Consider the following 15,413-nt stretch of genomic DNA (forward strand, 5'->3'; position numbering starts at 1 on the left):
ATAATAAAAGGACATTTTAGAAAAAAATTGTCCATAATAAATGTATGAAGTAACTGTGGTCTTTTAAATCTAGTTCAAGAAAAATACACTGAAAGCAGTTTGCATTCACTCATGACTAACAAAATCCCTTTTGATGTTATGGAAAAGAGAGAAGTTTTATTTTGAGAGCTAACTATCACCAGAATCAAAGGCAGGTCTAATACTGGAAAAGTCTTCCCTGTGTGCCTGTGTCTGTGGTGATTGCTCACCCCCAGCTGGCTCATGAAATGGTTCCTCAGACATCTGTGCTGGGGCTGTTACTCAGTTTTTACTCTGTCAGGTTCTCCAGCACTGAGGAGAGGAGTCACAGATGACCAAGGGCTGTATTTCCTATGTGCTGCTAAATCTGTGATTGCAGGACATTCATTCACCAGCGCAGCAGCCCCTTCCCTGGCTGGTCAGCAGGGAAGGTGTTAGGGGAGTGCTGAGTGAGCTGTGATTTGTCACTGCCCTGGCAGCCCTGCTCCTGAGCCTGGCACTCAGCACACCCACCTATACTGGCTTTGTAACAGGGACAGCAGCTGGGCTTTGAAACCAGCAACGAGAGGGACAATTCCCACCGATGGTGTCACAAACAATAACAGCAAAACCCAGCTGGAAGAGGGATCCACTCCTCCCACACACTTGGCCATCCCAGCAAACCTGGGAGCCAGCAGGCACTTTCTGCTGCTCACATCTGCTGCGTTTGGGAAATCAGAGCACGGCTGCTCCATGCTGTGCTGCCCATGTGGAAAAACACAGCCTCCATTCCTGACCATGGCAAACCCATCTTCAGTCCTCCAGAAACATCAATGAAGTCTGTATTTCTATAAGGGATTCAGATAAAATAGACCATATCTAGTGTATTGAGTTATTTGTTGTGAATTTTCCATCAAACCCTGTATTTAATGCAGTTTTAGTTCCTCCTCCAGAGGTCCACAGCTTTTCATCAATGGAACAATCTAGTAGCTGCTTTGAGAATTCCTTTGAGTCCAGCAAGGAATCTCATTTGAAAATCTGCCTGTCTCTAAAGGATCCACAACCTCCAAATATGCTGTGTTCTGACAACAAAAATGATTCATTTTTGTTTCCATTCTCTGAATGCTCCCATTTGCAACAGTTTCCATGCAGGACTGTCAGCAGCTGGCTGGAGAAGCATTTTGCACTGAGCCATGACTGGCTGCCACTCTCTGATGCTGAGAGCAATGAATTCCTCTCTGGATTCCTCTCTGGATTCCTCCCTGTCTCCAGTGACTCACCAGGGCATTTGCCCTCTGCAGCCCTGCTGCTTCTCTCAGTGTGCTGTGCCAGTTCAGAGGGGCAATTAGAGAAAGCACAAGGTCTCATTTCAAATAGAAGATGATAGGTGATGTTTGCTGCTGCACAGGCTTGAAAAACATCAGCTTCACCAGTGACTGCTTAAAATAAATTATACAAGGACTGGACTGATGTCCTTAGTAGCAATACTGGGACATCGCAGGAGAAGTTAGGAAGGAATGTTAGGGAGTGCTGGTTTTATGCAAGGTAAGAAATACAGTTGTAAATTTGTAATCCATGCATTACAAGACAAGAAATAAAAAATTCTCCCCAAAGCCATATTAAAAATGTGTTTGATGAACTTAAACTTAACCATTAGGATTCCAAAGACCAAAAGTCAGTATTCTCTAGCAGATGAGGGCACCCTGACTAGTTTTCCTTTTAGAAATCTTGACTGTAGAAATTTGGCTTTTCAATATTAAACTGTCTCATGCCCCTGCCTCAAATAAATGAATTTGCTCTCAATTTTGCTACAACATTCTGTCTTTGAAAGGGTTTGAGCTTAGCTTTATGGTCAAAAGCCTTATTAGAACGGTCTTTACAGACCAAGTGGCCATTTTTGTGAAATTCATGTTAGTTATTTAAATTGCAGCAGATGGTAATTTTTTCACGAAAGAAAAATTTCTAGTGTGTTGCTTTAGGACAAGAAAAATAAGGTTGATCTTCAGATGCTTATAGATGAGGATCTGTTAAAGCTGTAGGCCTAAAATGCAGATTTCCTATCAACTTTAATTAGCTTCTGTAAACTCTAAATTATGTAGTTATTTAAAATTAACCAGGGTGAAGAAAAGCAGTTTTGTCAACTTTCTGTTATTCACACTCATCCAAAAAGAAGGCAAAGCAACTCTGTAATGGTGATTTGTATGTCAGTGAGAAATGAATGGCAAGCCCTGAAAATGCATCAGAAGGACCTGACAGAGGCTGAAATGAGAGGAACAAGAATTCCTTACACAGAAATCAAAGTGCAAACGTGCTGAGCATGATGTCAGTAAAAACATGTGAGGTTTCTTTGGACAGAGAAAAGCACCTGTAAGGTAGAGATGCTGAGAAATCTCTGTAGTTACAGCATTTGAGATGTTTAATTCACAGGAACATTGTTTAATATGCTCACACTTTAATGTGAGTGTATGCTAACAGTAATAAAAGACAAGTATGAATTTTGAAAAATGTTTGCATGACAGAAATGACCACAAGTCTTACTCATTAGTTATGCAGTCATCAGGGAAATTTGACAAATCCTTACTCCTCACATCTGAGCACTGTTCCGAAATACTCTAATTACTTTTTACCAAGTGGTGGGGCAGCAGCTTTGTTGTTTTTAAACAACAGAATAGTCTGTGCTCTTCCTTATCCTTCCCAACAGATGACAATTTGGGGAATGGATCATTTCCTGGAAATCACATACTGGTGTAGGAACTAAGAATTTGGGAAAGACACTGCCTTTGTGAACCTCTGTTCAAATTGGCATGTAGAGAATATAAACTTCAATCAGAAAATTAACCATATTTCAGATCAGTAATTCATCCTTCAATAGGAAGCTTAACATCAAAACTCCTTGCTAACTCCTGCAAGGAAGAACCATATTGTTTCACGACATTTATAGAAAAAAATCAAGCTTGTCACATGAACATTCTCAATCCCTGAGACTTCTCATTGGGCAAAGTCAACAACAGAGAATAACTAATAACATGGGATGCAATTACTAGGACTATTTAAAAAAACCACCAAACAGCTAACAAATAAAGAGGTACTTTAATTCAAATAACATTCAAGAAAATGTGGGCATCTAACATGTGCTGTAAGCTACCATTTAAAATCCTAGCCTACTTTACCTATTTCTCTAAAAAGAAGAAAAAGAAGATTATTTTCTGATATAGAGTCTCAGGTCATTGCAATTGCACAATAATTAGATCAAAGTCAGAAAGTGCTGCAGTCACTGCAGATGGATACAGTACAAGATGGTCACTTCTTCACTATCAGTCTCTTCTTAGGGCTATTTTATCATCTTCTGCCACAGCAGGAAGATGCATGATTTTGTTTATCTGAAAATCTATTCAAAGAGAAAAAGGGGATATTTCTCTTTTTCAGTTCTGTGATATTATAAACCTTGGGCAACTGCAACATCTGGTAATGACTGCACGAGTCTTTCTGAACAATCTTCAGTCCCTGGCTGTTTTCACTGACCAACACGAGATTAGCCCTGTAATCTGAACAAGGAGGACAGTCTGGGTATAAACAAGCATCTTACAGTCATGGGGAGGATCACTCCTATAGACACACTAATTCAGAATCCTGTAGCTGTTTCTCTAGCAGCTCTGCGCCTCTCTCAGACTCAAAATAGGCCTGAAATAGCACTTGAATGAAGTATTTTGCACACTGACTTATTTACTTCTTTGCTTATCAGATAAAGAAGCAATAGACAGCACATTGGTACTAGAGCCACACTATTAGCACACACATTTTCTATGCCTGACCTTGATATATGTGACCTGATCTGTGAATAACGTTGTGTCCTTGAGCAATTGGTTATTCACAAACAGACAGACACACAACTGGCTGTTTCTAATCATGTCCCATGTAGGTGAGAAACAAACTGACATTAAGGGCTTGTTTATTTTCTGGCAAACACCCAGCTGTGCTGGGAAGGTGTGCTGGGAGACTTACAATGGTTTCTAGGGCCTGTAATTGTAGAGTGAACTCCCATTCATCACTGTGTCAAAGAAGGTATGGTGTAGTAATTCAGTAATTTACTTCAGTAATTTTTTTTAACCTTTCTTTGCTAGTACCTACACAATATCTATAAATGTTTGTGAAATTAACTTTTATTAGCCAGGATGTCTACAGAATGCAGATAAGACTTCTTCCTGCCATTTTTGTGCATTCACAGCAGAATCTCTGACTTAAAAGGTAAAACCTTTAGTAAGAATGCACCTGATTGAACAGAGTTTAATCAAGGAGTTGAGGCGCTGATTGCTATTAAAGAATATCAAAATTCCTGAAGTGCCTATAAATTTCAATCTGCTAACATCAGATGAAAACAAGACTGCTGCAAACCATATAAATCAAGATTTACAAAAGAATCAATTAAAAATTATTTCCTCACTTATACTACAGGAATTTGGGATTTCAGCACCATCCCCTGAAGATTTTACCTTTTGAGACCTTGGGCTGTGCATGGTATTGACCCTTTTATCACGGAGGGGTGAAGCCCTTGTCAACAAAGCCGAGTGTAAAGCAAAATAATGAGCCAACAGTAGAGGTCAGCCATGAACTATAGATTTCCTCTCCAAATTTCTTGCCTGAACAATTCATGCTGTTTACTGAACACCCAAAAATATCTGGGACACCTGTGCCAAAACAGCAGTGAATAACAGTAGAAGAAGAAAAGAAAATGAGTCCTTTCCAAAACGAGACAAGGCAAAAATCCAGACACTAAGAGCGCTGCCACAGGAAGGCTGAAGTACAAATTAATAATAACACTTGTTTTTTCTGTGAATAACACAGAGCTTCCCTAGCAACTTGCTCTTGTCTGCTGACAGGTCCAAAAAAGGTCAATATGGAAAAAAACCCAACCAAAACGCAAGAAACCAACAGCTATTACTTGGCTTTTGGAGAGTTAGCTTTACCACTTGCTGGTTTCTACTAACCCTTGGTAAAGTTGTCTGGCACGTTGGCTCATTTGAAAAGGGGAAGGTTACAGTCCTGCTGTATGTGACAGCTGGAACACATGATGTGCCAATTGCTGAACTACTCAGGTTGCCCCAAGATGCATGTGTTTTTGTGCTCAACATTTAAAAATATTTAAACAGTAGCTACATAAATTAGGTCAGTGCTTAAGCCGAAACAGATAACTTGAATTTTTAAAGCTGAAAATTAACATGGGCTAAATAAACTGCTGTTTGACAGTCAATTGAAAAACAAGCACTTAGTTATCTCTTGCAAATGACAACTTTCTTCAATATCATTCTTTTTTAAGTGCAGCTGCCTAGGACATTCATTTAATGTAGCAACTGGATTTGAAGGGCAGGGATTTGGGCTGAAAGAAATAACCCATCCTTGGTGTCAAAATCGCACTTAGAGCTGCAGATGGGAACCAGACAATCAACAAAATGCCCTGAATTTTCTAGGCCTGCTTTCCAACTGCGGTGCATTATACCTGTACCAGGCAGGACCTCAGCCACCATTTTACTGTCATGTGTTTGTCAAGCACTAAACGCAATGTCCCTTGGCCAAGGCTTTTTTTCCCATATCTAGACAAAACATCCAGCACCTGAACCCCCAGCCCTGCATCTCTGCTGGGATTTAACAGCCATGTGTGCAACATCATTGTGGCCATTGCTCCTCATACCTAGATGTGACCAAAGCCAAGCTGCTGAGGCCAGCAAGGACTGGCCCTGCCCTGGTCCATGCCCCGGCTGCCTTTCCCTAGCGCTGCCCTCCTCGGGCCACTCCGCTGCCCTTTGAACTAATTCACCTCTCTCAGAACAGCAGCAACCGCCGTCGACGGAGAAGGAGGATGACCTGTGCCGAGGAGGACCGGGGAGCGGCGGGGGGCTCGGCGCTGGCTGATGCCCTTTGGCTTTTGGGGCAGCGCAGGCGGTGTGCGCTCCCCGAGGCGGTCGGGCCGGCTCCCCTCCCCTGCTCTCCCGTCCCCGAGCAGCCGGGGCTTCCCGCGGTGCCGCTGCGGGCTCGGGGAGGGCAGGGGGCGCGGGCGGGCGCGGCTGCCCGCCAGAGGAGGGGGCCGCCCCCGCTCTCGGCTCTATAATGCCGGGGCCCCCTCGCCCAGCCGCGCCGCATCGCTCCGGCTGCTGCAGCAGCCTGAGAGCGGCTCCGCTCCCTCCCCTCCGGCCCGGAGACGCTCGAGGATTAGGGAAGGGAGGGAAATCCATCAGGCGAGAGGCAGGTCGGGGAGGCGGGCCGTCAGCATCCCTCCGCTCCGCCCGGGCCGGCGGCGCCGTAGGGCGAGCTCCGGTGCGGGCGCAGGAAGGGGCCGAGCTGCCGGAGGTGCCCGGGGCGCCGGCGGCTCCCAGCGGCCCGGATCCGCGGCCGGGGGCTGGCGGGGCTCGGCGGCGGGAGAAGCCGCCGCTGCTGTCGGCGTGTCGGTCGCTCGCAGCGCCGGCTCTCCCGGGATGGGCCTCCAGGAGCTGGCGGTGTGGCTGCTGGCGGCGGCGGGGCTCGTGCGCGGTGAGTGGGCGCCGGCCCCGCGGGCAGCGCCGGGAGCCGCGGCGGGGCGGGTGGGTCGGGGCAGCCCCGGGCGCTCCCGGCACGGCGCCTCTCCGGCCCCGGCCGGCCCCTTCTGCCCTCTGACAGCCTCGGGGGCTCGTCCCCGTCCCGGGCCGCGCTGAGGGCTGGCCAGAGCTGGGACCTGCCGGGAAGGGACACGGGAGAAGGACGGTGGGGATGGGGAACCGAACTCTGTCAAGGGACTTAAGTGGTGCATGTCCCAGGGCAGGGGCTGCGGCTTTTTGTGGGGCGAGTTAAGGACGAGAAAACCGGGAAGAGGGAGGGCGGTCTGGAGTGGGACAGGGAGGTCTCACGTCCAGAGAACCTGTTCCTACCCTGTCGCACATTCTCCTTCATTCGAAAACTGCCTCTGTCCCTGGACTACTCTGCTCCATTCATGTAGACCTGCTCCTTCTCCCCACAGAAAGACGGCAGAATAAGCATCCTCCCTGGATTTGAAGTGGAAAAGGACAGAAATCCCCAAATATTAGCATGTATATTAATGTGGTGTCTGTCATCTCTGCCAGGAACACCCTACCCCACTTCATTTCTAACTGCATGAGCAGAGAACAAAGTGGAGTGTATTTGCCCCAAAGAGTTCTCTGTCTGAAGCAGCCCCGGAGCAGTGTTCAGTCTAACCTGTGGCCATTTTTTTTCCCATTGTCTTGCTGATGCCTTCTGCCGTAATTCTGTTCTGCTTTTCTGGTTATAGCTATGCCAGGACAGGTGTCAAACCACAGCTACTGTATTTGCTCTTCATCATTTCTTGCTGCTGGACCGAAGGGTGTATACATTGAGAAAGCACCATTAGCATTTAGAATGTATCTCTCCTGGCCAGTCAAGAAATGATCAAAGAGGTAATTTCCCCTTATAGGCTGGGATGAACATTTGTGATTAGGATTTTGTTGTAGTAGCTAATGAAGTATTTTAAACACAGTGGCATTTTTTCTGAGAATGCAGCAGGTGTAATAATAGATACATAATATCTGATAGGAGTAAAAAAGCATGCCTGAGCTTTTTCTGATGTAGACTCCTTATTATTTATCTTTTTATTCCTGTGTCCAAAGAATCTCTGCAAGGAGAGTTCCAAAGGAAGCTTTACAAGGAGCTGCTGAAAAATTACAATCCGTTGGAGCGACCAGTTGCAAATGATTCCCAGCCACTCACTGTCTATTTCACTCTCAGCCTCATGCAGATCATGGATGTGGTAAGTCTGTAACCCTCTAGGAAACTGTTTTAAAGGGTGGATTTTCCCTTCCTAGAAGGGACATTTGAGATAGCAAAGGAATTACAAGAAATTGGAAAGCACAACTAATTCAAGACACAATGCCAAATTTTGTCTGCATCTTTAAAGAACTAAACTTAGAAGTATCATTTACCTATTTCTTAGATCTCTTCTCAGAAATTCCCAACATTTTTAGCAGTGGAAAATATTTCAAGGGGAGCTCAAAATGCACACTTTGCCTTTCAATCTTTAACTGTCCTTAGAACCAACAAGCAGTATAGTCTGGGAGGGACTTGCAAAACCAAAGTTCTTAATTTCTGGTGGTCACTTAAGAGCTGCCTATTTTGGAGGATGGAGGGGAGAGGAAATCCCACCAAAATCCAAGCTGTGTTATTTCCTTTGGTATGTAGACAAGAGTGCTACATTCTATATGCTTAAATAGCTACTGTATTTTACAACCACACTTGACTGGTATATCAGTAGGTATTCCTTGTGCTGTACTTGTACAATGCACTGCAGGATCTTTTTGGGTTCAAATATGACTAATTTAAGCTTCACTCTGTCACAGTGGCACAGAGATGCAACTCAGCATATAAGCAGGTTTACAGTATTTATCTTTACTGAATTAAACTAGCTATGACAATTAATAAGGAAGTTAAAGTCTTAAAAAGGTACTTAACCTCAAAATTCCAATCTCTTCCTATCAGATGCCTAAAGTTCAAGACAGAGAGGTAATTTGTTCTGGAGTTGTCAAATTTAATTAAAACCCATACAAAATGAAAGGAAAATATCCACAGATCACTAGCCAATCTGGGTGTAGTCAATGACTGGCAGTCTTGGCTAATATGATTCAAAAGGGAGCTTTTGATCCTATGTCCCTGCCAAGAACCACCCTTCACAGTCAGTCAGAAACCTTAGGTATTTTAACTGGCTGTTTAGTTACAGCTCATTCTGCTTGCCATAAAACTCACTGCATTTCTTTCTCTGTGATCTGGGATTGACAACCAAAGAAAGAAATCAACCATGAAGTAAATTAAGCTTCATGCTATAAAACAAATGAGTTTTATTCATTGTCAACAAGAAGCAAATGCTGGTGGGAATGACAGCTACTTGCAATAACAATTACTGGTTTAACAAGCTAGAAACAAAACATGTCACCATCACACTTTCCTGTAGTTTATATATTCACTTTAATGGCTTCTCAGCTGATAGCCACTGAGTGTAATTGGGAGTTAGACCTCTCCAGAGCCAATCCATCAAATCCCTGCCAGAACAGATTGAGCCAGGCTGGATCCTGGTTGCTGCTATTCCTTAGGTGAAGTCTCTTCCATTCCACTCTGACTTTGCTGATAGGAAAAGGGAGATGGTATATGAAATATTTTCTAAATACAATTGATGTTTCCTACCTTGTATTTCTAGTTTTAAGCTGTCCTATTAAAACTAGACATTTTGTACCCCATGGTTTTAGTTATGTGTTTCTTTTGATGGTATTGTGCATTAATATGCATGCTAGTATCAGCAGTACATAATGAGGGATCTGTAAGTGCCAATTGCCCCAGCTTAGTGGAGTTCACTAGAAAATAGAATTAATTAATTGTCTAATGAGAATGCAAGCTGGCATAGTAAATTATACAAAATGTTTCTAAATGGGGAGGAAAAGCAGGGGCAGCATCAGAAATATGCAGTTTGTGGATGTATTACTGAAGATGAGAACTAGGAAACTAAAGGAGTGTTTAGAGAAGAAGTGGGTAGGGCTGAGATACAGCAAAAGAATTCAGAAGAGAGGTGGAATTTAGATGGAAGAGGATGGAATGCAAAATGGAAAGTAAGAGGTTTGAAAAAGTGGACTTCAAAAGGAAAAATCTTAAAGAGACAAAGACTACAGCATACCTTAGAGGAAGGAGAGGAAGAGGGGCTAATGGATGGTCATAGCTTCAGCACAATGGCAGTAAAAATAAAAAATAGGATGTAGGTAAGCTATTTATTTTTCTCTGCTTCTCACCTCATGGAAATCCCTCAATTTGCACATAAAACTGGTCATTGGCTTCTGTTTTTCTGGTATTTTTTTCAGTGCTGGCATGGAATCTTAACATAACTTAGGCTTAGGAAAATTTCCAGTGTATACAGTTTCAAAAAACAGATTATTGAAGTATACTGATATGATATAATTTCCATAGAGAAAAAAATTACAGCCACCACATCTTGAAACACTGTATGGAGGTAAATACCTTCTAACAGTGTTGTTTTCTCTTGTAACATCCATCTCAATAATAGTATCAGAGAACATTCTGCCACTGCCTATTGGTTTGGAAGGAACACTAGGAATAGACACAGCAGCAGTGCTTTTCCTACTGTGCTACATCTCATACAGAACAGTAAATGAATGGCACAGAAAAACAAATGCAGTGAGCATGAGGGTGTGAGGTTTGTGCCTAGCCTAGCATTTTTACAATAGATATATCTGTATCAACTGTAAGTTAATACAATTCAGAGAAAGTATCAGAGGGTATTTCACCCCCAAAAGTCAGAAGATGAAACCTTAGAAATTAAGTGGCCACACATTTATACTGCAAATGACTGCTCTGAGACACAAGCATGAAGAACTGGAATACACTGAGGTATAGAGTGATAGTTCAAACAATTTTTACTGCTACCGAAATGAGTACAAAAATCACAATCTTATTTTAGTTTGGACAGGGCCTCTAGAGGTCATCTTGTCCATTCCTCTACTGCAAAGATGTCTTAAATGGATCATGTTACTCAGGACTGTGTCAGGTCAAGTGCTGACCACTTTGACAGTCTTCCTGGCTCCTGTCCAGGAGTCTCCACAACATTCCTGGGCAGTCAGTATTCCACTACCATCATGGTAGATTTTTCCTAACATCTAAGCATAACTTCATATTTTTCAACTTGGGAACAGTACAAAACAATTCTAGAAAAAATGAGACATCTTTTATTCAGGAAAATAATAATAAAAGATACTTTTGTTGAAGTATTCCAAATATCTTGGCCATTTGCAGCAAGGTGTGTATATTTCTGAATAACATAGCAGAAAGCTAGAGAATGAAATTTTGGTAACCCCACATGTCAGAACTATTTCTTTGAGTGGCTGTCAATGGTTCACTCTCAATATATAAGGTTTTCAGCTTTCTGGCTGGAATCTAGAATTTTTACCAGCTTTCCTTATGGAACATGGGGCAGCAATTTGGGAGTGTCATGAGCTGATCTCAGCCTTTGCCACTGAAGAAATCTGAGTTCTGGGCTCATGCTCCCACAGGTTTGGCTTGCACCACTGCCTCTCTGAGTGAGAGTTACCTTTTCCTTTTTTGAGGGGTCAGTTCTCTACATGACCTGTACTTTGGGCTTAGATTAGCTTAAACTGCTCACAAAACCGCCTGTGGTGGTTCTTCACTTAACAAGTCACATGTTTCAAAAAATACAAGTGAGCTCTATCTGTGATTCAAGTTGCAAAACTTGGGAGAATTCTGGATCAATACCACCTTAGTTTGTGATTCTTCGACAAGACTCATGGTGACAAACATTTTGGTGGGTATAAGTGTGGCCATTTTGGTCTACTCTGATTGTAAATTAGTTAATTTTTTTAGAATAAACATTTAACAATTTATTTAAGAAAGTTGAATTAAGCTACTTATCTACATGAATATTCAAATTCTCACTTATGTTGCATAACACTACTTAGGAATCTTTCATGGTTCTTGAAGACACTTGCTGGCTAATTTAATAATTTACTACAAAACAGTTTTTGCTTATTTTCCAGTTTCTCCTGTTCCTTTTTTTAAAAATTTCTAGTTAGGGGAAAGAAAAGCACTGAATAGTTGTTTGTGTGTAGTAAGCAGCAGCAGAATCTCAAGGGAAATCCTGTTCCTTTAGGCTGTTCAACTCACTTGTGCAGACCAAAAGATAAATGAAAGCATGCAAACTTTCTTACATTTATCTGAACTTAGTCAAAGTTTGCTTATCCTACATTGCCCTTGGTTACTTGCATGACTTAGTTTTATATATTCAAGGGCTTTTGTCCTTGTTTTGTGTTACCCAGTGAAGCGATCCAGCTGCCTACAATGACTTACGTACAAGGCTTTGCAAAGCCTCTGCATAAGGATCTGCAATTCAGTGTTTGCAATCCAATACCCCAGACCCACTGGGCAAGACAGTAATGTCAAATATCTTGAAATTTTGAAAAGAAAATTATGCTGTCATTCAAAGAAGCATAACAGCTTCTGTAAAGAAATAGGCTATAAATCAAACATCTTGTCCGCCAAAAAAGGGAAAAAAAAAAGAATTTTAAATCTGGAAAACTAATAAAAACAACGAAATCAAGAGGCTCATTGAAAAATGGTGCTAATGAAGTTCTTAAGCTGTTTATCAGACCTCAGCAGCCTCTTTGCAAAAAATAGCTGTGGCAGAAGCTCATCAGATCTGCATTATTCTTTTAATTTTAACGTTCATTAGAAAAACAGGGAGAAACTGTTTGCACTTTCATCTTGCAGCCATTCCCATTCCACCATAATTTATTCCTGAGAGTTTAGAAAACTGGAAAGGTGCTGGGATGTGCCTTCTGATATTTTTAGTTAGTTTAATAGCATGAAAGTTACTGGATTATAACAGAAAACACAGTATTCTATATTTCCATGAAATCTGAAGAACAGATCAGACAAGAGTCTAAAATATTCTTATAATTGCTCTACTTTAACAAGCAGACAACACCTCTCCTTACCCTAGTGTGGTGAGATGTTAATATACTAAGAGAAGCTGCAACCTTATTTCTGTGATATTTGTCCATCTTTCCTGTGCTTCTAAAGATCTCCTGGATTTTTTAACTCTTCTGTCAGCATTTTACTTAGTCTTCTCAAACAGGGTTTAGGTCTGGAAAGATATTTTAAACACAGGAGGATGTGTAGGATGGAATGGGAAGCAATGAATGTACACTAATTAAAGGCAGTTTGCAGGAAGGAAAAAAAGGACTGACTAAAGGCTATAAAAAACCCTCCTGATAATAGTTCACTTGAGGACATTGGAGATGTCCATTGTATGTGAAAATCAGAACTTATATTCGGCTTTCTGGTTCCACAGGAGAGATGTTTGGAACTTTTCTGTAATATGAATCAGCTGGGGTTTTTCTGTTTGTAAGGGTTTTCTTTCTGAGTAAAATGAAGCTGTTTCTCAGACCTTATTCTTTGTGACATAATCAGTTTGAATAATAAAAACTCAGTACCTCATATTTTGTTCTCTAACTGCATTGGTATGGACACCCCATTAACTTAAAAAGTGACTAAACATCTACTTCTATGTCAGTTGTGATGAAAAGGGCTTGTAACCTTCCTGTGAAAAGCTGAGGTGCTAGGAAACAGATTCCTCTGTGACACTGCTGCAGAGCACAGGGACCACCACATAAAGCCTTCACATTTTGCACAGGGCTTCTTACTAAAACAACAGAACCTGGAAAGTCACATCATCTAGTAATTATTAGTAGTCCTCAGTAATCAGCTAAACAAACAAAATTGCAGTGCAAGATGTAATTCCTGGGAGTCAGATCTGGATAATACTTGGTCTTATACAAAGCTTTGAATTTACAGAAGTTTGGGACTGAAATGAATATACTCCTTGTAATATTGGTTGTTAATATAACCCTTGTAATAAAAAAGTTGTTCCTTTTTCCAAAAAGACTCATGTTCAAGTGTGAGATGGTAGAGGATGTCACTATTTGATACACAAGTTCACATGCTTTGTTTTGACCAATATGGATCAGCTTGTTATGATCTCTGGTAATTTGCTTGGAAAGATGGAAAGACCCATATTTCTTCAGAAATGTTCTTGCCTTTGGCTAGTGGAGAATCTGGCTCCCTGCAATACCAGTGCTAGCTGAGCACTCCCAGCGCTGGAGCTGCTGGGTGCTTTCCCTGCTGCTGCTTTCCTGGGAGAGCCACGGGCTGTCCCAGCCCAGGAACAGCCCTGGCTGCAGGGTTTGGTCTCTGCTCCCACAGAGCAGTTCCCTGCTCCTCAAACCTGCTGCTCCTTGGGAAAGCCCCTTCAGTTCCCTGCTCCTCAAACCTGCTGCTCCTTGGGAAAGCCCCTTCAGTTCCCTGCTCCACAAACCTGCTGCCCCTTGGGAAAGCCCCTTCAGTTCCCTGCTCCACAAACCTGCTGCTCCTTGGGAAAGCCCTTTCAGTTCCCTGCTCCTCAAACCTGCTGCTCCTTGGGAAAGCCCCTTCAGTTCCCTGCTCCACAAACCTGCTGCTCGTTGGGAAAGCCCCTTCAGTTCCCTGCTCCTCAAACCTGCTGCTCCTGGGGAAAGCCTCTTCTGCTGTGCACAGAACGAGGGGAGCTGCCTTGGTTGCTCCTGGGTTTGGTTTGCCTCTGACTGCAGTGTCACCATGCATGAGAAGGGAGTTCAAATGCAGGTGGCTGCCCCTGCTGAACACATTTCTTTTCTGGGAAGGCTTCTGGAAGTGCTGTGGGAGGATGCTGTGGGCTGGGTGAATTATGTGGGGAAAAGCAACTCCCAAGTAACCATCACGGCCCCAGCCCCAGTGCTGTGGTGTGATCTGTGTGGGTCTGTAAGTTGGCAGGAATGTGCTGCAGCAATTTTGGGGATGATGGCAAGGGAAGGCAGGAAATGCTGCTAAAGCAGTGTGGTATTTCTGTTCCTGTCCTGTCTCTGCTCAGGGCTGCATTCTCAGTGCCCTGTGGATACAGTGCCTGCTTTTCTCTCAGTAAAGCACACCCTATCAAAAGTTTCCAGTCATTTACAAATCTAATATTGCTGACAGCAGCTGAACAAAGTATTGTCAATGGACTGGAAGCAAACAATTCTGTATCTCTGAGCAGCATATTAACATAAATACATTCAAATGTTAATTACTTCAAATGTTAATTACTTCAAATTTGGATGATACAGATGTGAAGTCTTCAGTTTGTCCTGAACTCTTCACCATATTCAGTAGCCTAAATAGACCACTAAATAATCCAACTGTTACCAGTCTAAATATATATGTGAGTTACAAAAATGGAAAAGAAAGAAAAGAAAGGAAGGAAGAAAGAAAGATCTCACAATGGGTAGGCAGCAGGGACCCTCTTTGTACAAGGACTTATGTAGAAAAATAAATCTTTTAAAATTCACTTAGAATTTTAATTACTTAAATAATTTACTTTAATGTGTTAACCAATTTATTTTTAATTTATTCAAAATTAAAAGATTTATTTTCCAAGAATAACCAGAAGCAGCCTGGAAGACATGTCTATTCAGATTTAACCTTCACTTGTGCTTGCATTTTCATGCCTGTTACTGCAACTAGAATTTGATTTGTAAAAAGGAAAGGCTGGTAACCCTGGCTTCAACAACAGCTAACTGTGTAGCACTAAGAGCGTGGCATGAAGCCATGTGCTGCTCACTGGCAGCAAGATAAGAATATGATATTCATCCAGTTCATCTCTCCCAAATCTTCTGGTAGTGATGGGAGGCCACATTTGCATGGTTTATAATCCTGTCTCCTCATTCCCTGTATGCTCCTCGGAAAAAACTCCCCTGAAGGGAAGATGATCAATAACCCTGTGCAGACCTGGGGGACCCAGGCACATGTTTAATCAGACAGCACTGCTACTTTGCACTTTT

General features: G+C 42.4%; 1 protein-coding gene across 1 annotated transcript in view; it reads left to right on the plus strand.

Annotated features, from left to right (window-relative positions):
* The first annotated feature begins 6,413 nt into the window (after positions 1-6,413).
* CHRFAM7A (CHRNA7 (exons 5-10) and FAM7A (exons A-E) fusion) overlaps positions 6,414-15,413 on the plus strand; it is a 38,131-nt gene continuing 29,131 nt past the window's right edge. Inside the window, exons 1-2 of the mRNA XM_054272746.1 lie at positions 6,414-6,519; positions 7,626-7,765. Of these exons, the coding sequence (XP_054128721.1) occupies positions 6,465-6,519; positions 7,626-7,765 (195 nt within the window). The 5' untranslated portion in view covers positions 6,414-6,464. The remainder of the gene's footprint in view (positions 6,520-7,625; positions 7,766-15,413) is intronic.

Source organism: Melozone crissalis, unplaced genomic scaffold (genome assembly GCF_028551555.1).
Source record: "Melozone crissalis strain CALT ecotype California unplaced genomic scaffold, PUWL_Pcris_2 ptg000014l_1, whole genome shotgun sequence".
In the NCBI taxonomy this organism is placed as follows: domain Eukaryota; kingdom Metazoa; phylum Chordata; class Aves; order Passeriformes; family Passerellidae; genus Melozone; species Melozone crissalis.